Genomic DNA, 26,789 nt, shown 5'->3' with positions numbered 1-26,789 from the left:
GAATGACCGTAAAATGAAGTTGATCGAGATAGCAGAGGCCTTAAAGATATCAAAGGAACGTGTTGGTCATATCATTCATCAATATTTGGATATGCAGAAGAAGAAGTTGATCGAGATAGCAGAGGCCTTAAAGATATCAAAGGAACATGTTCGTCATATCATTCATCAATATTTGGATATGCAGAAGCTCTGTGCAAAATGGGTGCCGCGCGAGCTCACATTTAACCAAAAAAACACAACGTGTTGATGATTCTGAGCGGTGTTTGCAGCTGTTAACTCGTAATACACCCGAGTTTTTCGTCGATATGTGCCAAAGGCTGAAACATGGCTCCATCACTACACTCCTGAGTCCAATCGACTGTCGGCTGAGTGGACAGCGACCGGTGAACCGTCTCCGAAGCGTGGAAAGACTCAAAAGTCCGCTGGCAAAGTAATGGCCTCTGTTTTTTGGGATGCGCATGGAATAATTTTTATCGATTATCTTGAGAAGGGAAAAACCATCAACAGTGACTATTATATGGCGTTATTGGAGCGTTTGAAGGTCGAAATCGCGGCAAAACGGCCCCATATGAAGAAGAAAAGTGTTGTTCCACCAAGACAACGCACCGTGCCACAAGTCATTGAGAACGATGGCAAAAATTCATGAATTGGGCTTCGAATTGCTTCCCCACCCACCGTATTCTCCAGATCTGGCCCCAGCGACTTTTTCTTGTTCTCCGACCTCAAAAGGATGCTCGCTAGGAAAAAATTTGGCTGCAATGAAGAGGTGATCGTCGAAACTGAGGCCTATTTTGAGGCCAAACCGAAGGAGTACTACCAAAATGGTATCAAAAAATTGGAAGGTCGTTATAATCGTTGTATCGCTCTTGAAGGGAACTAGGTTGAATAATATATACGAATTTTGACAAAAAATGTGTTTTTCTTTGTTAGACCGGGGACTTATCAGCCAACCTGTTATATTATACTTACCTTTACTTTGCTATATATACAGAATTCTTTTTTTCGGTAGCCATCTTATCCTAAGATATTGTTATTTACAAGCCACATGAAAATAATAAACTACCAAGGCGACCAATTATAATTGGTCGCAACGGCTACATATCATATGTTACGTTGATGCGATAGTTAATACCATAGTAATACCGGATGTAAATGATTTGATATAAAGTGGTATCAAAATTAAAAGGTAACATGAACCATTTTACTAATACCAAATGGTAATGGCCACATACCGCCTTTTTTCTACACGGCTAAGGGTATCCAGTGCTAAAAAAAAACAGCCCTATAATTGTTTGTGTGAAAGCTAACTTGTTTTCTTCTAGGTTTGAAAGTTTGTGGGTTGCTAGAGGGTCCATGGGCTGACCTGTACGCGTTGAAAGTTGGTCACCTCTGGGGTATGAAATTTTGTTTTAAGCCTAGTACTAAGGTAACGTCATGCACGAAAAACGTTTATACTCCATATAAAAAGCGTTAGCGCGGAATAAATGCGAAATCGTTGTTTTGAGTATTTTCAGACACACATTTATGCAACCCTGGATTTTTTGCACGAAAAAATGGGCAGGGGGGTTACTCTGTATTGCGATGCGTAAGAAAAATTGTCGCGAATCGAGTAATTGGTACTCAGTAATTCGTTTTCGTATCTACCTTGCGCATGTAGTTTTCGCAAATCTGGCATCACCGCACTCTATAATGCGAAAGCGTATGTCAAACTCGTTCGTTGATCGCAAAAATCGTGCGCAAACAAAATAGCAATCGCAAAGTAACAAATATGTAAGTAAGCACAATTAAATTTTTATATTTGTATCTAAATTGTTTATTGTTTTAGGGAAAAACCAAAAAAGTTACAGACACAGCAACGTCAGTTCCAAACTTTGGTAGACTTTATGGTCTCTTCCGCAGTTACCTCAAATTGTATGTGCTTGGGACAAAGTATTCGTTCAATCACCTCGCAAACTTCTTTTAAGCAGCGCGACATAGATTGCTCTGATAGTCCTAAAAGATGGTCTTGGCCGATTTGTAGATAACCACCTTGTCCAAGCAATTTCAAAGCAGCGGCCACTTTTATTGGAGTTGGAATGGCTGTGGATTTATTTGGAACGACAAGGTCGTCTTTAATAGCGTTTAATAAATACATACATAAACGCATCTTTATTAAGACGAAATCTATAAAAATGAAATATTCGAAAACGTTTGTCACATAATTTGAGTTTCCATTTTCTTACCCGTGGTCACTTAGGGAGAGTATATTTGACCGATCTCGCAAAATTCTTCTTGTAATTCGTTCATGTTAATTTTCTTCAAACCATAACGCTATCGAATCCATAATTATTACTTTTTTGTTATAAACGATTAGCAAGTTTTAAAAGAACACGCACCGAACGGAAGATTGTTTAAAATGTTTTTATTTACAATTTTTTGACATTTCTTTTTATCATTTTCGTTATTGTTTACATTGTGCAGCCAGCGTTGTCATATTTTCGCTTTATTTTGCTAAAGCGTTACCATATTTTCAGTTTACTTTGCGAAAGCGTTTGCGCAAGTGATACAGAGTACCGAATTGTACTCTTAACGCATTTAACTATCGCATCGCATTTGCTTTCGTATCGCAATACAGAGTAACCCCCCAGGTATATTATTTCGCATAAATAAGTTAACATCCCTGAGCTCGAGACCCTATTTACAGAGATAACAGGTTGGCTGATAAGTCCCCGGTCTGACACATAGATGGCGTCGCTAGTATTAAATGCATATTATTTTTATATAGTACCAACCTTCAGATCTGGCCCAGCGACTTTTTCTTGTTCTCAGACCTCAAAAGGATGCTCGCAGGGAAAAAAATTTGGCTGCAATGAAGAGGTGATCGCCGAAACTGAGGCCTATTTTGAGGCAAAACCGAAGGTATCAAAAATGGTATCAAAAAATTGGAAGGTCGTTATAATCGTTGTATCGCTCTTGAAGGGAACTATATTGAATAATAAAAACGAATTTTGATAAAAAAATGTGTTTTTCTTTGTTAGACCGGGGACTTATCAGCCAACCTGTTGGATGAAGATACTCGTTTTTCACAGAAACTAACTTTATAATAAGCATTAGCTGTCAAATCCGCAATTATGAACCGATTTCGATGACAAGTTCAATTATGAACTTGTAAACCCCTTCACAAAAAAGTCGCGTGGGTGTGCGAATATCTTTTTCAGTTTGCGAGAAATGGGCCCCACAATTTTTTATTTTTGCAAAATATTAACAAAATGGGGTAAGTATTTTGAACCAACAAGGTTCGTTTTTGGACGGAATAAAATCGATGTATAAATTCCTCTCAAATAGTGTACTATACTTAAAAAGAGCCGCCCGATATTATACCTTTCTTACCAAGTCCTATCCCATTTCATTATATTAAAACACTCATGTTATTGTTTGTAAGTTGTTGTTGTTTTTTTATTCTCCAGTTTATTGGACATTTTAATGAATATATAAAATAAACAAAAAGAAAATATTCTCAATCCTATGCTCTTATATACAATATACACGAGAAAATGTTAAATTTTTTTAATAGTTTTTGTATCCATTAGTCAAAAAAAAAGATTTGTTTTAATTTTTTTGCGTTAATAAAATAAAATCAGTGAATTATTAAACAAATTTTTAATTCAGAAATTGCGCTTGATTGACTGTTAAAGTATCAGGCATTTTCATTTTTATTGAATTTGAAAAAAAATTCAATTAAAAGATTCATTGAATCAATCAATATTTTAATCAAAACAAAATTCAACCACAGAAATTATTTGAATCAATTATTTTTAATAAGTTTCGGTATTTGATATTATAATTTCCGTGATTGAAGCAATATCAATTAAAAAATTATTGGATTGGAATTATTTTTGTGATTGCAATCAAAAAATATTTTATTTTTATTTTACGACCTATGTCATTCTCTAATGGGTTCTCTTTGGTCAAGTGTTTAAAGATGCATTGTTTGTTATTTTGCTTTATCGTTTCCTGGATGTTTTGTCATATTTTTGACGACTTTTTCAACCAAGTTTATGAAATATATTTTTTCTCTTCTTCTCTGATAGTAATTCTTAAGATTGCAAACATATATTTTTATTTTTGTGATGTCCACTTTTTAAATGAAATATTTGTGATGTAGAAAACAAAAATTATATTTCATTAAAAACCCTATAGCAAAAGTAGGAAAATATTTTTTCTATGTGGCCAGGTTTTCCTCGATTTTATATTAAAGAAAAAAAAGTGTGAAATGCTACAATATCTCTAACGTCATGTAGCGCAACCCGATTGGGCTTCGGTTTCTATCCTTGTTAAAGAAAAAGTGTAAAATAATATATAAGCGTATTTTCTCTTTGCTAGTGTCCATTAATGAAAACGGAATCACAAAACTATCAGGGGCCAAATCACCGCATTCGTCATCGAGTTCTGTTTCGTATAGAGAAACATTTCGATCGCATTAAATTTTTGGATCACCGCATTCGATCGTAATTTATTTTGTCTACTACTTTTTTTTGCATTGCTGTAAACATATGGTAATAAGAAATTGGAAGATAGAAGAATTTCAAAATAATTTTTTGTTATCAAATTATGTTATTTCTGAGATATTTATATTGTTTTTGTGTGTTTTTTTTGTTTTCCTCGTCTTCGGATTCAGAGGATGAGTACAAAGTGGCATTAATAAGGAAAAATATTCGTGACGAAGGCAGTCCTTTAGCATTGCCTGAAGTAGAGTAAGTGATTCTATTTTGAAGTGAGTGCTTTTAACTAATCCATAGATTTAAAAGACGTTTTCATCTGTCAAAAGAAACTTTTAAATATGTTCTTGAAAAAATAAGTTTTTTTTTGAAGCGGATACTGAGCATTCCTTTCTTTGATCCGATTCCCTAAATGCAAGTAAGATTATATTTTCTTAAATGTATTTTGCCAAAATGGAATAATAATTACATTTTCACCAACTTTTTTCTTTTTGTTTACCTTTTTTCTGCTCAAAAATCACTACATACTTCGTTTTCGATAGCATGCTACCTATCGTGTTCAACTTCGAGTAGAAACAATTCGATAACGACTGCGGTGAACCGCGTAAACTACACTAAGATGACGAATTACTCTATTTCGACTGCGGTGATTTGGCCCCAGAATAGTCATTTTTAGTACTAAATGAAAAAATTCAAAGGTCAACTAGCGTAACCCTATCGAACTTATACAGCTCTAGATACAGAGATATAACGCCATCTATTGGAACAATAATGGATTTCTTTTTTACTATATATAATATTAAAAGGTTAAATAATTTATTTTATTTTTTTGCTAGTTAAATAGATCAATAATTATATTAACAAAAATAATTGTAAATGCAATTCAAATTTAACATTTTTTGTGTAGGTATATTTCATTTTAATTATGCTTTAGGAAAAAGAAGCTCTTCAAGGAGTATACAATGATTGTTCGATAAAAAAACTCCCTAATAAATATGCAAAATATAACAGAGTTCCAAAAGAAATATTTATAGGGAAACTATAAATGATATAAAACATAACAATTATAATAAATTCTTTGTCCTGATAATAGAGTAGTTAAGCAAACAAACAAAAATATTAATGCATTTAATTTATTATACAAAATAAACAAACAAAAAACTTTCGAGTATATTTTTATTTAAATTTAATTTATTGCATTAGCCCCCGTTCTCAGTGGTTAATTAGACAATTTTTATTCGTCTTCTATTTCATTAAGTTTAGTTATTGTTAATGCTATTTGTTGTTGTTTTAGATTCACATTTTTTAAAAAAAAAACTTGTGTAAATTGTATAGTTCTATATATATATATTTGTTTCATAATTGGCAAGCCGTTGGTTTGAGTGTTTCCATTTGTTTCGTTTTTGTTTGTATGATTTCTTTTTTTACTTTATATTCTTAATTGTTTTAAAAAATATACAGCTAAAGTTAGGTTTTTTTATTTTGTGTTTCTTTTTTGGATTAATTATTTTTGTGTGGGTGTGTTTTTTTTTTATTCTTATTCACCACATCTATTTATGTTTGTATAAAAATTTAATTAAAAATATAGACAATTTTAAAAATTAAAAACATAAGTACATTGTTATTTGTTAAAGCAATATTTGTCTTTTTTCTGCTATTTCCATTTTCTATATTTCATCCTAGGGCTCTCTTTATTATTTCAGTTTTAATAACTTCCTTGTCATTAGTAATTCTAACTAAAATAATCGTTTTGTTTTGTTATAGTTTCATTTTAAATGTATGTGATAAATATTAAAAAAAAAAGATGTAAGAAAAGATTACTAATTATCAATTATAAATTAATAACAATAATAAATTTTGTTTTGTGTTTAGTAAGGGAATAAGATGATTCTCTATTAAAATTGAATTAAATTCAATGAAAAATTCCATTTCAAAGCTTACTTTAAATTAAATTAACTAAGATTATGATTTACTTAATGTCTGTTATAAAACAAAATAATTATTATTCTAATTATTTATGTTTAATAGCAATTATATATGTTTAAATGTTGTTTATTTCTGAAGTTAGTAAAATATATTTATTTGTTTTATATACTATTTTGAATTAAATTCAATGAAATTAATTCAATTTAAAGTAAGCTCCAAATCTTATTAATAATCATAAAAAATCAGGCAAAATAGTAGTAATAGGGTCATTCGAAATTTAGCGTTTTATGTTAGTTTAGGCAATATCTAAATCAGCACATCTTCTCTATCCCACTAATAGGAAGATCGTATTCATCATCATTCGGCAGCCAATTCATCTATGCGACAACGCACGGCATGTTCAACAACTTCCAAACTGGGATAATCGAGCTCTTTCACCAAACATAATGTTGCCGATAATAGATTGGAACTCTGTAAAGAATATATATATTAAAGAAAATATATTAAATTATTAATATAAAATTTGTAAAATAATTAAATATATTATATACACGCAACGACATTATTCATTCCTCCCAAACGAAATTTTAGACAAACAAAATTCGTTTCTCATTTGCTTCTCGCTGTAAGCAAGTGTATTTGGAAGAAAAGTATATACTTTTTGTGATAAACGTTTATTCTTTTCCAGGATGTAAAAACAATTTCATAAAGACTAACTCAAAAAAAAAACATTGTTTTCTTGCTAATTGCATTTTCCCTCATATCTTTCTCACATCCACGAGGTTTTTTATATCTTATTACATTTTCCTGTAAAACAAACAATGTAGAAGAAATTATACGATTTTATAAATATGTAAAATTTTTTTACCTTTCGCCTGGACGGAGAATCGAACCGCGGACCATGCACTTTGTAAGCCAACACACTAACCACTGAGCTATGTACCTACTATGGTCATCAATAGATAAATATCCATATAAGTTATATTTATATAGCATAGCTTGCGGCGCCCACGAACCGAATAAACAAAGTTTATTTAACAGAAACAAACATTTAGTTTGGCACCGTGGAGCAGTGGTTGCTACGTCCGACTTGCATGCCAAGGGTCGTGGGTTCGATCCCTGCTTCGACCAAAGTTTTTTTTTGTTTTTTACATATATTCCAGATATGTTCGGAAGATTCCGAAAAAAATTTCAACATTACATTGTACTATATTAAATTTTGAACTGTAAAATGTGTCGTATTAAAGACCTAAAGTCAGAAAAGAACAGTGTTTGATATAAACGAAATGTACTGTGTTGTTGTTTCAAAAATAACTCTTTTTATTGAAAAAATAAAAAAATTGTAACAAACGAATTTTTTTGGTGATAAAAGTTTAACATTTTCGAAGCAATTCAAAAAACTCTAACAAAAGAAAACACGTTTTCCAAACGTTTTTTTTTTCTTTGGGTGTACTATTAATCATTCCTTTAGGTCATCGTCTTGTTTTCCGAACATAATACCAAGTATTATACAAAAAATTTTGATGTACTAGCAGTTATATATATATGGTAACCCTATAAAAAAAATGCAATAGTGTGGCCATCACTTTTTTTGAACTCACCACTAGGAATTGTTGTTGTATGGCCACGTGGAAATTGTTTTTTTTTTTGAAATAACTCAACAAATAACCAGAAATTACTTCAATGTTTAATAAATATTGAAACAAGTAAGGAAAGTCTAAAGTCGGGCGGGGCCAACTATATTATACCCTGCACCACTTTGTAGATCTAAATTTTCGATACCATATCACATCCGTCAAATGTGTTGGGGGCTATATATAAAGGTTTGTCCCAAATACACCCATGTAAATATCACTCGATCTGGACAGAATTTGATAGACTTCTACAAAATCTATAGACTCAAAATTTAAGTTGGCTAATGCACTAGGGTGGAACACAATGTTAGTAAAAAATATGGGAAACTTTTAAATCTGAAGCAATTTTAAGGAAACTTCGCAAAAGTTTATTTATGATTTATCGCTCGATATATATGTATTAGAAGTTTAGGAAAATTAGAATCATCTTTACAACTTTTCGACTAAGCAGTGGCGATTTTACAAGGAAAATGTTGGTATTTTGACAATTTTTGTCGAAATCAGAAAAACATATATATGGGAGCTATATCTAAATCTGAACCGATTTCAACCAAAACTGGCACGCATAGCTACAATGCTAATTCTACTCTCTGTGCAAAATTTCAACTAAATCGGAGCAAAAAAATTGGCCTTTATGGTCATATGAGTGTAAATCGGCCGAAAGCTATATATTGGAGCTATATCTAAATCTGAACCGATTTCAACCAAATTTGGCACGCATAACTACAATGCTAATTCTACTCCCTGTACAAAATTTCAACTAAATCGGAGCAAAAAATTGGCCTCTGTGGTCATATGAGTGTAAATCGGGCGAAAGCTATATATTGGAGATATATCTAAATCTGCACTGATTTCAACCAAATTTAGCACGCATAGCTACAATGCTCCCTGTACAAAATTTCAACTAAATCGGAGCAAAAAATTGGCCTCTGTGGTCATATGAGTGTAAATCGGGCGAAAGCTATATATTGGAGATATATCTAAATCTGAACCAATTTCAACCAAATTTGGCACGCATAGCTACAATGGCAATTCTACTCCCTGTACAAAATTTCAACTAAATCGGAGCAAAAAATTGGCCTCTGTGGTCATATGGGAGTAAATCGGGCGAAAGCTATATATGGGAGCTATATCTAAATCTGAACCGATTTCAACCAAATTTGGCACGCATAGCTACAATGACAATTCTACTCCCTGTGCAAAATTTCAATTAAATCGGAGAAAAAGATTGGCCACTGTGGTCATATGAATGTAAATCGGGCGAACGATATATATGCGAGATATATCTAAATCTGAACCGATTTCAATAAAATTTGACACGCTCGACTACACTACTAATTGTACTCCTAGTGCAAAATTTCAACCAAATTGGGGTAAAACTCTGGCTTTTGGGACCGTATTAGTCCATATCGGGCGAAAGATATATATGGGAGCTATATCTAAATCTGAACCGATTACAATAAAGTTTAGCACACTTGACTACACTACTAATTGTACTCCTAGTGCAAAATGTCAACCAAATTGGGCTAAAACTCTGGCTTCTGGGGCTTTATAAGTCTCTATCGGGCGAAAGATATATATGGGAGCTATATCTAAATCTGAACTGATTTCAATCAAATTCGGCACACTTGACTATACGACTAATTGTTCTCTTTGTGCAAAATTGCAAGCAACTTAGAGTAAAACTCTTGCTTCTGGTCCATATTGGGCGAAATATATATATGGAAGCTATATCTAAATCTGGACCGATTTCTTCCAAAATCAATAGGGTTCTATTCTGAGCCAAAACACATACTGGTGCCAAATTTGAAGTCGATTGGACTTAAATTGCGACCTAGACTTTGATTACAAAAATGTGTTCACGGACAGACGGACATCGCTATATCGACTCAAGAGCCCACCCTGCGCATTATTGCCAAAGACACCATGTGTCTATCTCGTCTCCTTCTGGGTGTTGCAAACATATGCACTAACTTATAATACCCTGTTCCACAGTGTGGCGCAGGGTATAAAAAGCATGTTGTACTGATAACAAAAACACGGGAAAACATGAAAATATTTGTCGACAAGTTTAGGGCTGTTTTTAGCTTTTAGCACTGGATGCAACATTTGTATGGGCTATCCAGAATATTCTTGCACTGGTGTTCTATCTGATGCGATGTTCTGTCATCAGTGCAAGTCGCGCCGATGTTGCCAGATTGTATTTTGATAAAGTGACGCTTTTTCGATTCACAATAGCACTTTATTGTGACTAATTTATCGAAAAACAAAAAGTTCAAAGTGGTACAGTGTCATCAGCAGTAAATATTTATTACTAATTGGAGCATTTCATACATTAAAAATGCAAGATTTCACTTCTTTTCTGTGATTGTTTTTAAACTGCTGATGACAGTGTTGCATATTTTTGGAGATGTCCTGGATGAACGAGTACTCTGTTTTCTTTAAGGCCTTCACGGCTTAGGGTATCCAGTGCTAAAAGAAAACAGCCCTTTTATTGTATTTGCCGTCACGAAAAAATGTTTGGCCTACCGCCTATCGTTAAAATTATATTTACTCACTACACCTTCACATTTGTTTTCTCTCTCTCAGAAAACCAATTTGCGTCTTCTTCTAAGATAATTGAAAATATTAAGATTAAGCCGTGTGCTCCTGCCAATGTCACGGTGTAGAGGGCTATGAGAAAAAAATTGTTTTATTTGTCAATTTTTTCCAAGGCATCTCTATCCAGGAATAAATTAAAACAAAACCATAATATATATTCGCTTGTCATTGAACTTAACATGGAATCCTTTTCATTGAGCTTAACATGGAATCGGGCAGCACTCAGTGATAAGAGAGAAGTTCACCAATGTGGTATCACAATGGACTGAATAGTCTAAGTGAGCCTGATACATCGGGCTGCCACCTAACCTAACCTAAATATTCGCTTTAACATACACATACATGTACGTTTTATTTTAATTTTATATAATCGTTTTGGTGTTGCTTTTGTGGTTTTTAATTAAGAAATTTACGAAAAACACAAATGATATGCTATTTTCTGACGCAAACGGCAGTACATTTGAGAGACACGTCAACACAAACTTCATGATATTTTGTCGGTAGAGTCCTCTGGTGCTTCAGTTTTGCTATGACAAAACTGCGTCTTCTTCTAATTTTTTCCATGGTGACATTTTGAAGCAGTGTTGCCAGTATTAGGAATTTTGGGGACGAAAGCGACCAACTTTGGGGACACGAGCCACAAAAATAGTGGCAATGCTGTTTGGATGTATTATTCTCCAATCAACTGAGTACAATTAATTTTAATACCAACTCTCATATGGAAGTTGTTCCAATCTTTATCGGGGTATACAAACTTTGTCACTGTGTTTATAATGCAACGTATAGAACTATATGTCTGAGACCCCATAAAATATGGCTGATAAGTCCCCGGTCTAACAAAGAAAAACACATTTTTTTGTCAAAATTCGTTTTTATTATTCAACCTAGTTCCCTTCAAGAGCGATACAACGATTATAACGACCTTCCAATTTTTTGATACCATTTTTTGATACCTTCGGTTTTGCCTCAAAATAGGCCTCAGTTTCGGCGATCACCTCTTCATTGCAGCCAATTTTTTTCCCTGCAAGCATCCTTTTGAGGTCTGAGAACAAGAAAAAGTCGCTGGAGGCCAGCCAGATCTGGAGAATACGGTGGGTGGAGAAGCAATTCGAAGCCCAATTCATGAATTTTTGCCATCGTTCTCAATGACTTGTGGCACGGTGCGTTGTCTTGGTGGAACAACACTTTTTTCTTCTTCATATGGGCCCGTTTTGCCGCGATTTCGACCTTCAAACGCTCCAATAACGCCATATAATAGTCACTGTTGATGGTTTTTCCCTTCTCAAGATAATCGATAAAAATTATTCCATGCGCATGCCAAAAAACAGAGGCCATTACTTTGCCAGCGAGCTTTTGAGTCTTTCCACGCTTCGGAGACGGTTCACCGGTCGCTGTCCACTCAGCCGACTGTCGATTGCACTCAGAAGTGTAGTGATGGAGCCATGTTTCATCCATTGTCACATATTGACGGAAAAACTCGGGAATTAACACGTTGTTGTTTTTGGTCAAATGTGAGCTCGCGCGGCACCCATTTTGCACAGAGCTTCCGCATATCCAAATATTAATGAATGATATGACCAACACGTTCCTTTGATATCTTTAAGGACTCTGCTATCTCGATCAACTTCATTTTACGGTCATTCACAATCATTTTGTGGATTTTTTTGATGTTTTCGTCGGTAACCACCTCTTTCGGGCGTCCACTGCGTTCACCGTCCTCCGTGCTCATTTCACCACGCTTGAATTTTGCATACCAATCAATTATTGTTGATATCTGTGGGACAGAATCCGGAAACTCATTATCAAGCCAAGTTTTTGCTTCCACCGTATTTTTTCCCAGTATTTTTTCAAAACACGAAATTCCTTTTTTTCCATTTTTTTCACAATAACAAAAGGTGCTTCACAAAAGACGCTCTATCTCACAAACTAATTGGCTTACAGACGTCAAATTTTGACACGAATCCTTTGAAGGTTGGTACTATATAAAAATAATATGCATTTAATACTAGCGACGCCATCTATGTGTCAGACCGGGGACTTATCAGCCAACCTGTTACATTATATTTAGCAAAGAAAAAATATGCTTTTTTCACACATTTTTCTTAAATAACCAAACAATATTTACAATCGCTGTTAATTTTTACTAAAAGTACATACCTTGGTTTAAATTTTACATTTTAAATTAAGTTTATAACTTTAAAAAAACTTTTTTTACCAGCAAAATCTCTAAAGCGCCTTGCTAAACTATGAATTCAAGAAAAAAACAATAACAAAGAGTTGCCACATCGTCGGCCTGAAACCGCCAAACGGGTTGCCATATTGTTTTACCATTATGAATTTGTTTTTGGTAATGTGTTGTCAACTTTTTCGTACCACCAAATATTTAATTTTCACAAGTTCAAAATTTGATTTTATGCGTGAGATTTCGGGGTCATTTGGCTCAATGTGCATTCATTGAGTGCTGCCCTATTGTATGTTTAGCTCTTTAAAAAGGGGGCTCCTTAGTATGACAAAACTGTTCGTACTATTTACGAATTTAATCGTTAATATTGAATCAACATACAAATTCGTTAATACAACAATTGGTTTCATTGTGTTAACGTAAATTTTGTTTATTAAGGAACATTGGTCTATGAACACCAATCGTTAATATTACGATTGTTTTTCTGTGTAAAGGGTGATACGGTCAAAATTTGGTCAAGGGAAAACGCGTGTAAATCGGGGAAATCGTTTATTTAAAAAATTAAATTAAATTTCTTTTTCAAGTTCAATTAGTATAAAATTCAGGAAAAATATTCAGTTAGGCTTTCGCTTTTCCAAATCCGAATTGCCGGGCCTCACGCTTGACACCTGCCATCAGATTTTGTACAGTCACCTTGTCCACCTTCTTCGCCGCAGAAAGCCAATTTGCCTTGAATTGCTGCTCGTCCTTAGCAGTTTTTTTGGTCTTTTTTAGGTTCCGCTTGACAATAGCCCAGTATTTCTCAATTGGGCGGAGCTCTGGCGTGTTGGGAGGGTTCTTGTCCTTGCGAACCACCTGCACGTTGTTGGCGGCGTACCACTCCATGGCCTTTTTACCCTAATGGCAAGATGCCAAATCCGTCCAAAACAGTACGGAACAACCGTGTTTCTTCAGGAAAGGCAGCAGACGTTTATTCAAACACTCTTTTACGTAAATTTCTTGTTTGACAGTCCCGGAAGCTATGAAAATGCTGCTTTTCAAGCCACAGATACAGATGGCTTGCCAAACCAGATATTTCTTTGCGAACTTTGACAGTTTTATGTGCTTGAAAATATCTGCTACCTTTCCCCTTCCTTTTGCCGTATAAAACTCCTGTCCCGGAAGCTGCTTGTAGTCGGCTTTGACGTAGGTTTCGTCGTCCATTACCACGCAGTCAAACTTCGTCAGCATCGTCGTGTACAGCCTCCGGGATCGCGCTTTGGCCATCGTATTTTGTTTATCATCGCGATTTGGAGTCACTACCTTCTAGTAAGTCGATAGTCTGGCTCGTTTTTTGGCTCGATGCACGGTTGTAGACGATACACCCAGCTTATTTGCGGCATCTCGGAGAGAGAGGTTAGGGTTTCGCTTGAAACTACCGGCAAATCTCTTTGTCGTCTCAGCGGCTTCCGGTTTTCGATTTCCCCCCGATCCAGACTTCCTGGCTGTCGACAAACGTTCCCCAAACACTTTAATTACATTTGTAACGGTTGATTTGGCAACTTTTAGCGATCTTGCCAGCTTTGCGTGCGAGTAGCTCGGATTTTCCCGATGCGCGAGAAAAATTTTGATACGCTGCTCTTCTTGCTTGGACGGCATTTTGACAACTGAAGAGTGAATTCCAAAATCAAAATAGGAGCAACATTCTACACACACACACACCTTCAAAATGAGGGGTGTTCAGGTTTTATAAATGAAAAATTGAAAGAAATACGTCAAGTTTATATTGACCAAGTTTTGACCGTATCACCCTTTAATGACTCCGGTGATCATGTCTTTCTTGAAGTTTGTTTAAAATTTCATTTCCCATCAAAGAATACTCACTCGATTAATTGGTCTTCGATGATAACCAGAATAATGATTTAGAACTGCTGTTGATACTGTACTGGCTGAATCGGCATAACGTCCATCAGGTCGCCTAAATTAATATTGAAATAGAATTATTCTAATTATTGTATCTATAAAATTCTTTATATACCTCGGTCGTGGTCTTTCATCTTCCCAGTCGCCATTCTCACGACCATTTCTATAAGCATAACGGTCAACTGGTTCTGGACGTTCTGTACCGGCACTGCGTCTTGCACCCATATGATGTAAGGCTGCTGTACTGCCATAGGGATTTTGAGTATTTTGATGGGGTTGATGATTTTCATCCCATTCCGTTAGATCTGATTGACTATGACGATAATGGGCTGGATATGAGGGGCGATCTGATTGATAATATTCCTAAGAGAATGAAGATACGAAAATAAGAAATTATAAACATTTTGCCAAATATTATTAAAATAAAGTTAGTCATTGTGTTATAGTAACAAAACAGTTTTTTGTTTTTTTCATAACACACTCACACCACTTACCTTCATCGAATGCGTTGAAGCACTGGGTGGTATGGGAGCTCTCTCACGAAACCCACCACCATGTGGACTCTCCTGATCTGTATCAGGTGACCTCTGTTAGTTGGTGATTTTAATGTTCAATTCCCAAAATGTTAGTGACAATGTTAACATTATTACATGGTGCATTCCAATGGTGATGTGGACAAAATACAAAGGTATAGGAAATTGAATATACATACGTTTGTTTTCAAATGTTTGAATTACAATGAAATTCAATTGAGTTGCTATGAATTACATTTGATGTCATATTTGGCAAAATAAAAAACAATCTCAACAATTTTTTTTAATAAAAAAATAATATAAAACAGATTTCTTGCTTCCCCCACAAAATAAAAAATAATTAATTTATTTTGTGAAAAGTTTCACAACAATTTGCCAATTATGCCAGTCATAAAATGTATTAACAAATTTCCAAAACTGAAAATGGCTACAAATCCATACATATCTCTGAAATTTTTTATATTATAAATGGAATATTCAATACTTTCTAAGCTGAAATAATATGTACTTTTAAATAATATTTACGAAATTTTTTTATTTTATGAATAGAGTTCACAAAATTTTTCCAATTATGGAATTTATAAAATAAAAAAAGTTTTCAATGGCTACAAATACATACAGGGTGCCTGATATGTAATGCAAAAAAAAATTAAAGCGCTATAGTTTTCGTAATTTTACACTGAAAAAATACTGCCGTGAGACCAAAGATTTCATGTCCTTAAAACACGAATGCGAATTTTGCTTAGCATATAAGACGCATTTCTGTGATATACAGTTTTTTCTTTGTCTAAAAGTCGTTAAACTTTTCTATGAAGTCGTTTTGTCCAACCTTAAAATTGGGTATTCTAACATGAAAGAAAATTTAATTTTGCTAAGGTCAACTTGGCTTTAATACTCCAGAAAAAAATCTTCATAATTAATGAAATCGTCTTTAAATTTGTTAACTTTTTGCATCTTATCTACAAAGCTAAAAAGCGTTTAAAAATAGGCGATGTTTTTCAACACTTTATTTTAAAGACGCTTTTCACTTGAAACATGGTACAATATCTACTTGAAGTCGAGTCTAAATAAATAAAATCTTAGTTGTCGTTAACATGGTTTTAATGGACTTTAATACGTCCAGAAGAAAAAAAACTGAAGACACAAATAAATTAAAATTTGTTTCCTAGAATCAAGTACGAAAAACTCAAATTGGAAAGAAAATTGTATCTTAAATGTGTTATTATGTTACAATCAATTCTTTGGCAATTCTCCGCTTCTTTGGCTCGGAATCAATACCAAAATCATTAGTGTAAAGAGAAAATCTTTTGAAAGGAGCATGCTCTTTTTTCAGTGTAGTTCAAAAGTAAAAGCAAGTCGGTAATAACATCAAATTTTAGAATCCGTTTTGATTTGTTTCAATTGGCTACCTTTGGAACGAATTATAGACTTCAAACGGCCGACAACATCATCACACGTAGCACGAAAGTGGCTCTGCTGTATTTTGGCCCATTCCCAGGGACGCATCGCCTTGAGATGATCGACACCTTGGCATTTTTTAGTGTCAACCTTATTCTCCAAAACAAATCCATCAGTTGATATCCAAAGATTTTGGTTGCCAATGTGCGGTAGAAATGAATGGTTGATGCGTGCTGAATGTGATGGTGCTGAGTTCTGTTGGAATGTCCATGGTCTGCGGTCGAACTGTTCGTCTGTTCATGACTTCAATACCGTTCACGATAATATTTGACATTTATTTTTAACCCACGGTCGACGAATGAGAGCGGGGAGCAACCATCGGCCTTTACGGCGGCTCACACCAGCCGAAAACTTAAATTTCCAGCAGATATATTTCGCAAGTAACTCGATCATTTCAATTGATCACTCGATCATTTTCACCATTCCACCGTGGTACAATGGTTAGCATGCCCGCCTTGCATACAAACTTAAATTTCCAGCAGATATAAAGGGTGATTTGTTAAGAGCTTGATAACTTTTTTTTTTAAAAAAACGCATAAAATTTGCAAAATCTCATCGGTTCTTTATTTGAAACGTTAGATTGGTCCATGACATTTACTTTTTGAAGATAATTTCATTTAAATGTTGACCGCGGCTGCGTCTTAGGTGGTCCATTCGGAAAGTCCAATTTTGGGCAACTTTTTCGAGCATTTCGGCCGGAATAGCCCGAATTTCTTCGGAAATGTTGTCTTCCAAAGCTGGAATAGTTGCTGGCTTATTTCTGTAGACTTTAGACTTGACGTAGCCCCACAAAAAATAGTCTAAAGGCGTCAAATCGCATGATCTTGGTGGCCAACTTACCGGTCCATTTCTTGAGATGAATTGTTCTCCGAAGTTTTCCCTCAAAATGGCCATAGAATCGCGAGCTGTGTGGCATGTAGCGCCATCTTGTTGAAACCACATGTCAACCAAGTTCAGTTCTTCCATTTTTGGCAACAAAAAGTTTGTTAGCATCGAACGATAGCGATCGCCATTCACCGTAACGTTGCGTCCAACAGCATCTTTGAAAAAATACGGTCCAATGATTCCACCAGCGTACAAACCACACCAAACAGTGCATTTTTCGGGATGCATGGGCAGTTCTTGAACGGCTTCTGGTTGCTCTTCACTCCAAATGCGGCAATTTTGCTTATTTACGTAGCCATTCAACCAGAAATGAGCCTCATCGCTGAACAAAATTTGTCGATAAAAAAGCGGATTTTCTGCCACTGATTTTGGTAATAAAATTCAATGATTTGCAAGCGTTGCTCGTTAGTAAGTCTATTCATGATGAAATGTCAAAGCATACTGAGCATCTTTCTCTTTGACACCATGTCTGAAATCCCACGTGATCTGTCAAATACTAATGCATGAAAATCCTAACCTCAAAAGAATCACCCTTTATTTTGCAAGTAACTCCATCATTTCACTTGATCACTCGATCATTTTCACCATTCCACCGTGGTGCAATGGTTAGCATGCCCGCCTTGCATACACAAGGTCGCGGGTTCGATTCCTGCTTCGACCGAACACCAAAAAGTTTTTCAGCGGTGGTTTATCCCACCTCAGTAATGCTGGTGACATTTCTGAGGATTTCAAAGCTTCTCTAGGTGGTTTCAGTGCAATTTGGAACGCCGTTCGGACTCGGCTATAAACAGGAGGTCCCTTGTCATTGAGCTTAACACGGAATCGGGCAGCACTCAGTGATAAGAGAGAAGTTCACCAATGTGGTATCACAATGGACTGAAAAGTCTAAGTGAGCCTGATACATCGGGCTGCCACCTAACCTAACCTAACATTCACTTGTACACAAACTGCTCAATTTGGAATGGCATCTCATCGGAGAAAACCAGCCTAACTTTTTTGTGAACTCTTGCACTTTTTCGAATTTCAATGACTTTAGTCCAACACCATTTTCAGTTCTCGTGATATTTTCAGCAAGTTTTCTACCACTACCAGTGAAGACCCTATTGGAATGAAATCTACGCTAATCCAATAGGGTCTTCACTTTTCGGACCATTTCTGGTGTTGTTACCCCATTTTGTTTCGTGCACTCTTTGGACGCCAGTATCACGGCAACGAGAAATAATTCGAAAAACAAAATATTTATTCACATTTGAATGGTGAACGCACAAATAGAAACTACATTTCTAAATACAATAGATCAAAATGCTTTTCTAAGCTTGTGAACAATAAAATGAACCGTCACTGGAGTAAATCTATCAGCGCTGTCAGATAAGCGGTATAGAAATGATAGCAACCTAATGTTGGTTGTAGTACATATTAACCACACTAACAGGTTGGCTGATAAGTCCCCGGTCTTACACATAACAGGTTGGCTGATAAGTCCCCGGTCTGACACATAGATGGCGTCGCTAGTATTAAATGCATATTATTTTTATATAGTACCAACCTTCAAATGATTCGTGTCAAAATTTGACGTCTGTAAGTCAATTAGTTTGTGAGATAGAGCGTCTTTTGTGAAGCAACTTTTGTTATTGTGAAAAAAATGGAAAAAAAGGAAATTCGTGTTTTGATAAAATACTGTTTTCTGAAGGGAAAAACTACGGTGGAAGCAAAATGAGTTTCCGGACTCTGCCCTAGGGAAATCAACAATAATTGATTGGTATGCAAAATTCAAGCGTGGTGAAATGAGCACGGAGGACGGTGAACGCAGTGGACGCACGAAGGAGATGGTTACCGAAAATCCACAAAATGATTTTGAATGACTGTAAAATGAAGTTGATCGAGATAGCAGAGGCCTTAAAGATATCAAAGGAACGTGTTGGTCATATCATTCATCAATATTTGGATATGCGGAAACTCTGTGCAAAATGGGTGCCGCGCGAGCTCACATTTGACCAAAAACAACAACGTGTTGATGATTCTGAGCGGTGTTTGCAGCTGTTAACTCGTAATACGCCCGAGTTTTTCCGTCGATATGTGACAATGGATGAAACATGGCTCTGTCACTACACTCCTGAGTCCAATCGACAGTCGGCTGAGTGGACAGCGACCGGTGAACCGTCTCCGAAGCGTGGAAAGACTCAAAAGTCCGCTGGCAAAGTAATGGCCTCTGTTTTTTGGGATGCGCATGGAATAATTTTTATCGATTATCTTGAGAAGGGAAAAACCATCAGCAGTGACTATTATATGGCGTTATTGTAGCGTTTGAAGGTCGAAATCGCGGTAAAACGGCCCCATATGAAGAAGAAAAAAGTGTTGTTCCACCAAGACAACGCACCGTGCCACAAGTCATTGAGAACGATGGCAAAAATTCATGAATTGGGCTTCGAATTGCTTCCCCACCCACCGTATTCACCAGATCTGGCCCCCAGCGACTTTTTCCTGTTCTCAGACCTCAAAAGGATGATCGCAGGGAAAAAATTTGGCTGCAATGAAGATGTGATCGCCGAAATTGAGGCCTATTTTGTGGCAAAACCGAAGGAGTACTACCAAAATGGTATCAAAAAATTGGAAGGTCGTTATAATCGTTGTATCGCTCTTGAAGGGAATTATGTTGAATAATAAAAACGAATTTTGCCAAAAAAATTTTGTTTTTCTTTGTTAGACCGGGGAGCCACCGTGATGCAATAGTTAGCATGCCCGCCTTGCATACACAAGGTCGTGGGTTCGATTCCTGCTTCGACCGAACACCAAAAAGTTTTTGAGCGGTGGATTATCCTACCTCAGTAATGCTGGTGACATTTCTGAGGGTTTCAAAGCTTCTCTAAGTGGTTTCACTTCAATGTGGAACGCCGTTCGGACTCGGCTATAAAAAGGAGGTGCCTTGTCATTGAGCTTAACATGGAATCGGGCAGCACTCAGTGATAAGAGAGAAGTTCACCAATGTGGTATCACAATGGACTGAATAGTCTAAGTGAACCGATACATCGGGCTGCCACCTAACCTAACCTAACCTAGACCGGGGACTTATCAGCCGACCTGTTAAGATTCGGGCTGGGCAAAATTTTGGCCTTGTACACTTATCTCGTTTATTTTTGGATTCTTTGATGTTTTTGCTGAGAAGATTTAAATAAAAGGCATACCGAGGTCGTTACATTTTCCTTGTTTTAAATACACATCGGGGAAATCTCAAAAGTGGCTTATAATTTATTTAAATCATTTTTTTCATTTCCCTTTTTTCTGAGCATTATTACAATACTACAAATATCCTAATTTTAAAAACCAATTCCATTGAATTAATATTTCTAGTCCAATGATTTTTTTTCTATTTCGCAGGATATTACGTACATGACCATGGGTCATAAATTAACACAAAGAAAAATATGTCAACCACAGTATCATTAGCACATTAGCCTATTGGGAAAATCCTATGAGAAATACTAGTTCTGCACCACACAAGTAGCAAATCAAATAAATATGGTTAACCTAAAAAAGGAAAAAATCCTGGGCAAAAAAAAAAAGAAAAAAGTATAATGAGAAAAGTTTACCACAACTCCCTTATCCTACTCCAAACTCTGAGGACATTAGCACCACAAATATTGAAGAAAAACGCGAAAACATTTTGCCGCATTAAATTAGATTCTTATCTTGGAAATGGAAATAAATACTCGTAAATATGTCTGTGTCTGTGTAAATCAAAACCACCAATTCAAAATAGAGACCTAGCCATCAGCAATATCATCGACAATTCTCTAGCAACAGTCATAGCTAATTGCGATTATCTAAAGATAGAGTTGTGGCAAAGAACATGTCTATATAAATGACGTGGCATTGTCTGGTCATGAACTGAATCATTTTTAGCACATCATTTATATTGCAACTCGGAATTCGAATGCCTGTGAATGTGGTAGAGAAATTAAAATAAAATTATAAATGGTCACTAGCAGCGGATATATATGAGGATATTACTATTGCCAAGGCGTGATGGCGTGACCAAGGCTATTAAGGAAATATGACAAAATCATATAAATTAAAGTCAGACCCATACTCCAATTTATACAAAATACTGGGAAAACCCGAAATTATTTTAAATGCTAAAGTGTGACCTTTTCCATTTTTATTACGGAAAAGTCAAATAAAAGCCATAAAATACAAAGTAAATGACAATAAATTTATTACAATTTGTTCACAGAATATTGAAATCTACCCTCAGATCAACAAGTAAGGAAAGTCTAAAGTCGGGCGGGGCCGACTATATTATACCCTGCACCACTTTGTAGATCTAAATTTTCGGTGCACTTTGTAGATCTAAATTGGGTGCTATATATAAAGGTTTGTCCCAAATACATACATTTAAATACCACTCCATCTGGACAGAATTTGATAGACTTTTTCAAAATTTAAGTTGGCTAATGCACTAGGGTGGAACACAATTTTAGTAAAAAAAATATTGGAAACATTTAAATCTGAAGCAATTTTAAGGAAACTTCGCAAAAGTTTAAAATCAGAAAATATATATATGGGAGCTATATCTAAATCTGAACCGATTTCAACCAAATTTTGCACACATAGCTACAATGCTAATTCTACTCGCTGTGCAAAATTTCAACTAAATCGGAGTAAAAAATTGGCCTCTGTGGTCATATGAGTGTAAATCGGGCGAAAGCTATATATGGGAGCTATATCTAAATCTCAATCGATTTCAACCAAATTTGGCACGCATAGCTACAATGCTAAATCTACTCCCTGTGCAAAATTTCAACCAAATTGGGCCAAAACTCTGGCTTTTAGGACCATATTAGTCCATATCGGGCGAAAGATATATATGGGAGCTATATCTAAATCTGAACCGATTTCAATCAAATTTTGCACACTTGACTATACTACTAATTGTACTCCTAGTGCAAAATTTCAACCAAATTCGGCCAAAAAGCTGGCTTCTGGGGCCATATAAGTCCATATCGGGCGAAAGATATATATGGGAGCTATATCTAAATCTGAACCGATTTCAATCAAATTTCGCACCATTGACTATACGACTAAGTCTTATGTTTGTACAAAATTTCAAGCAAATCGATATAAAAGTCTGGCTGCTGGGTCCATATTAGTGCATATCGGGCGAAAGATATTATGGGAGTTGTATCTAAATCTGAACCGATTTCTTCCAAAATCAATAGGGTTCTATTCTGATCCAAATTAGGAACATGTGCCAAATTTGAAGGCGATTGGATTTAAACTGCGACCTAGACTTTGATCACAAAAATGTGTTCACAGACAGACGGAGGGACGGACGGAGGGACGGAGGGACGGACAGACGGACATGGTGATATCGACTCAGGGACCCACCCTGAGCATTATTGTCAAATACACCATGTGTCTATCTCGTCTCCTTCTGGATGTTACAAACATATGCACTAACTTGTAATACCCTGTTCCACAGTGTGGCGCAGGGTATAAAAATTGTTGAAGCAAAGATTATAAACTTTATTTTAATTAAAATAAAGAAATTTGTCCTTAATATTTGGTAAAGTTCGCATCCTAAAATTTAGGTTGCTTAATCTTTAATATCACGTAAATATTTTTTTCAGTGTACAGTTATCAATTTAAGTATGAAACACATACTAAACTTAAATAAGAAGAATATGATATTTCGGCATTTTATAAGGAACAGATGGTCGAAAAATTGTTTCTATTTCACTAATCGATTTTGGAGTCTTTTAAATTGACCAATCGAATTTTCCAGTAAATTAAAATTCGATCATTCGATTTTTGATATTAGACACATTCATTTTTCCTAGAATGAATTGCGACAAGAATTTTGATGAATGGAACTTTTCAATACTCTTGAACTGTCGTTTAGAAATAAAACATCGAATTTTTGATTAATCGATTTTTTCACATGAAAATCGATAAATCGAGTTGTCTTGGAAAAAACCTTAAATTTAGCTAATCGTCTTTCTTGTTCTGTTATATTTGTTTAAGGGATTCGAGGACGACTTTACGATTTTTTTTAATCTACTTTTCGCTTAATTGATACATTTTGACTTAGAAATACAAAAATCAATTATCGAATTTTCAAATAATCATTTTTCTATTGAAAATCGAAGTAGCTTTTGATAATTCCTAATTGACTCTTCGATAATTCCTAATCGACTCTTCAATAACTTAGAAATACAAAAATTAACAAACTAATTGTCAACTAATCGATATTTTTTTAAAATTAAAACCGAAGGCCTCTTTAAAAATAATGATGGCGACTTTCGATTAGTCCCAATAAAATTTTCGATTAATCGATCTAATTGATTTATTGCAATCATTGAATCAACTTTCATTGTCTTTCAAACCAATTCACATAGGTGAATAGACTTTTCATTTTCACCAGAAATCAATTAATCGACTTTTGACTTTTATACTATTTGCTAATGATCAACGACTAATCTTAACTTGGAATGTCCGGGAAGGTCGACCTTTGTCCAAGTCGAAAATCGACTCTTCTAAATTTTGCAAAAATTCTAAATGTCGACTTTTTAAAAATATAAGAATCGTTAACGAATTTTCAATTAATCGCCTTTTTTCAAATGAAAATCGAAATTCGAATTTAAATAATTGTCTCTATCGTTATATTCTATTTGTATGAAATGAATAAGGATCCTAGCGAGATTTTCTATGGTGATTTTTCGATTCTTCCTAATCGACTTTTCGATTAATCGATCAATAACGAAACTTTCGAAAGACAACGAATAGATTTTTGTTTTTGCCAATATAAACCAATCGACTTTTGACTAATGACTAGTCTACTTGTCATGTTGACTAAAATGGAATAACCAAAGTTCTTGTAGGTCGAAATCAATCGAACCATTTTCGATTATGGTCAAAATCGAATTTTTCACAAAAAAAAAACATTTTGTTTATTTCAAAATCGACTTTGAAAGACGAGTCATGCCAGCTAATCGGCGTTTAATCCTCAATGATGCTAATATACGTTTTACAGAGTCCAAAATCGACTAATCGAAAATTTACGAAAAAAATGGCAAAGTCGAAATTGCGATGGGAATGTGATATAACAGGTTGGCTGATAAGTCCCTGGCCTAACAAAGAAGAACACATTTTTTTGTCAAAATTAGTTTTTATTATTCAACATAGTTCCCTTCGAGAGCGATACAACGATTATAACAACCTTCCAATTTGTTGATAAAGGGTGATACGGTCAAAATTTGGTCAATACAAACTTGACGTATTTCTTTCAATTTTGCATTTAAAAAACCTGAACACCCCTCATTTTGAAGGTGTGTGTGTATAGAATGTTGCTCCTATCTTGATTGTGGAATTCACTCTTCAGTTGTCAAAATGCCGTCCAAGCAAGAAGAGCAGCGTATCAAAATTTTGCTCGCGCATCGGGAAAATCCGAGCTACTCGCACGCAAAGCTGGCAAGATCGCTAAAAGTTGCCAAATCAACCGTTACAAATGTAATTAAAGTGTTTGGGGAACGTTTGTCGACAGCCAGGAAGTCTGGATCGGGGGGAAATCGAAAACCGGAAGCCGCTGAGACGACAAAGAGTGTTGCCGGTAGTTTTAAGCGAAACCCTAACCTCTCTCTCCGAGATGCCGCAAATAAGCTGGGTGTATCGTCTACAACCGTGCATCGAGCCAAAAAACGAGCCAGACTATCGACTTACAAGAAGGTAGTGACTCCAAATCGCGATGATAAACAAAATACGACGGCCAAAGCGCGATCCCGGAGGCTGTACACGACGATGCTGACGAAGTTTGACTGCGTGGTAATGGATGACGAAACCTACGTCAAAGCCGACTACAAGCAGCTTCCGGGACAGGAGTTTTATACGGCAAAAGGAAGGGGAAAGGTAGCAGATATTTTCAAGCACATAAAACTGTCAAAGTTCCCAAAGAAATATCTGGTTTGGCAAGCCACCTGTACCTGTGGCTTGAAAAGCAGCATTTTCATAGCTTCCGGGACTGTCAACCAAAAAATTTACGTGAAAGAGTGTTTGAATAAACGTCTGCTGCCTTTCCTGAAGAAACACGGTTGTTCCGTACTGTTTTGGACGGATTTGGCATCTTGCCATTACGGTAAAAAGGCCATGAAGTGGTACGCCGCCAACAACGTGCAGGTGGTTCCCAAGAACAAGAACCCTCCCAACACGCCAGAGCTCCGCCCAATTGAGAAATACTGGGCTATTGTCAAGCGGATCCTAAAGAATACCAAAAAAACTGCTAAGGACGAGCAGAAGTTCAAGGACAAGGTGGCTATACAAAATCTGATGGCAGGTGTCAAGCGTGAGGCCCGGCAATTCGGATTTGGAAAAGCGAAAGCCTAACTGAATATTTTTCCTGAATTTTATACTAATTGAACTTGAAAAAGAAATTTAATTTGATTTTTTAAATAAACGATTTCACCGATTTACACGCGTTTTCCCTTGACCAAATTTTGACCGTATCACCCTTTACCATTTTCGTAGTACTCCTTCGGTTTTGCCTCAAAATAGGCCTCAGTTTCGGCGATCACCTCTTCATTGCAGCCAAATTTTTTTCCCTGCGAGCATCCTTTTAAGGTCTGAGAACAAGAAAAAGTCGCTGGGGGCCAGATCTGGAGAATACGGTGGGTTGGGAAGCAATTCGAAGCCCAATTCATAAAATTTTGCCATCGTTCTCAATGACTTGTAGCACGGTGCGTTGTCTTGGTGGAACAACACTTTTTTCTTCTTCATATGGAGCCGTTTTGCCGCGATTTCGACCTTCAAACGCTCCAATAACGCCATATAATAGTCAATGTTGATGGTTTTCCCCTTCTCAAGATAATCGATAAAAATTATTCCATGTGCACCCCAAAAAACAGAGGCCATTACTTTGCCAGAGGACTTTTGAGTCTTTCCACGCTTCGGAGACGGTTCAACGGTCGCTGTCCACTCATCCGACTGTCGATTGGACTCAGGAGTATAGTGATGGAGCCATGTTTCATCCATTGTTACATATCGACGGAAAAACTCGGGTGTATTACGAGTTAACAACTGCAAACATCGCTCAGAATCATCAATATGTTGTTGTTTTTGGTCAAATGTGAGCTCGCGCGGCACCCATTTTGCACAGAGCTTCCGCATATCCAAATATTGATGAATGATATGACCAACACGT

At 35.8% G+C, this 26,789-nt stretch overlaps 1 protein-coding gene and 2 long non-coding RNA genes across 23 annotated transcripts in view; 1 reads left to right on the top strand and 2 right to left on the bottom strand.

The window, feature by feature from the left end:
- Positions 1-1,579: 1,579 nt before the first annotated feature.
- Positions 1,580-2,201, top strand: LOC142233785 (uncharacterized). Its single transcript, XR_012721489.1, has 2 exons — positions 1,580-1,770; positions 1,826-2,201. It is a non-coding gene; the product is annotated as an uncharacterized LOC142233785 (long non-coding RNA).
- Positions 1,790-2,632, bottom strand: LOC142233786 (uncharacterized). Its single transcript, XR_012721490.1, has 2 exons — positions 2,223-2,632; positions 1,790-2,163 (listed from the first exon to the last, which is right to left on the bottom strand). It is a non-coding gene; the product is annotated as an uncharacterized LOC142233786 (long non-coding RNA).
- Positions 2,633-5,595: 2,963 nt separating this feature from the next.
- Positions 5,596-26,789, bottom strand: part of LOC142235119 (uncharacterized) — an 82,941-nt gene continuing 61,747 nt past the window's right edge. For 19 of the 21 annotated variants that reach the window (XM_075306372.1, XM_075306357.1, XM_075306359.1 and 16 more), the window contains 4 exons: positions 15,218-15,310; positions 14,839-15,086; positions 14,685-14,778; positions 5,596-6,875 (listed from right to left, as the gene is read on the bottom strand). In XM_075306372.1, coding sequence (XP_075162487.1) covers positions 6,762-6,875; positions 14,685-14,778; positions 14,839-15,086; positions 15,218-15,310 — 549 coding nt within the window. In that variant the 3' untranslated portion in view covers positions 5,596-6,761. The remainder of the gene's footprint in view (positions 6,876-14,684; positions 14,779-14,838; positions 15,087-15,217; positions 15,311-26,789) is intronic. The other 2 variants (XM_075306376.1, XM_075306377.1) reach the window with 1 other exon arrangement.

Source organism: Haematobia irritans, chromosome 4 (genome assembly GCF_050003625.1).
Source record: "Haematobia irritans isolate KBUSLIRL chromosome 4, ASM5000362v1, whole genome shotgun sequence".
Lineage (NCBI taxonomy): Eukaryota > Metazoa > Arthropoda > Insecta > Diptera > Muscidae > Haematobia > Haematobia irritans.
The sequence above is the reverse complement of the archived record's forward strand: the minus strand, read 5'-3'. Positions and strand labels throughout refer to the sequence as shown.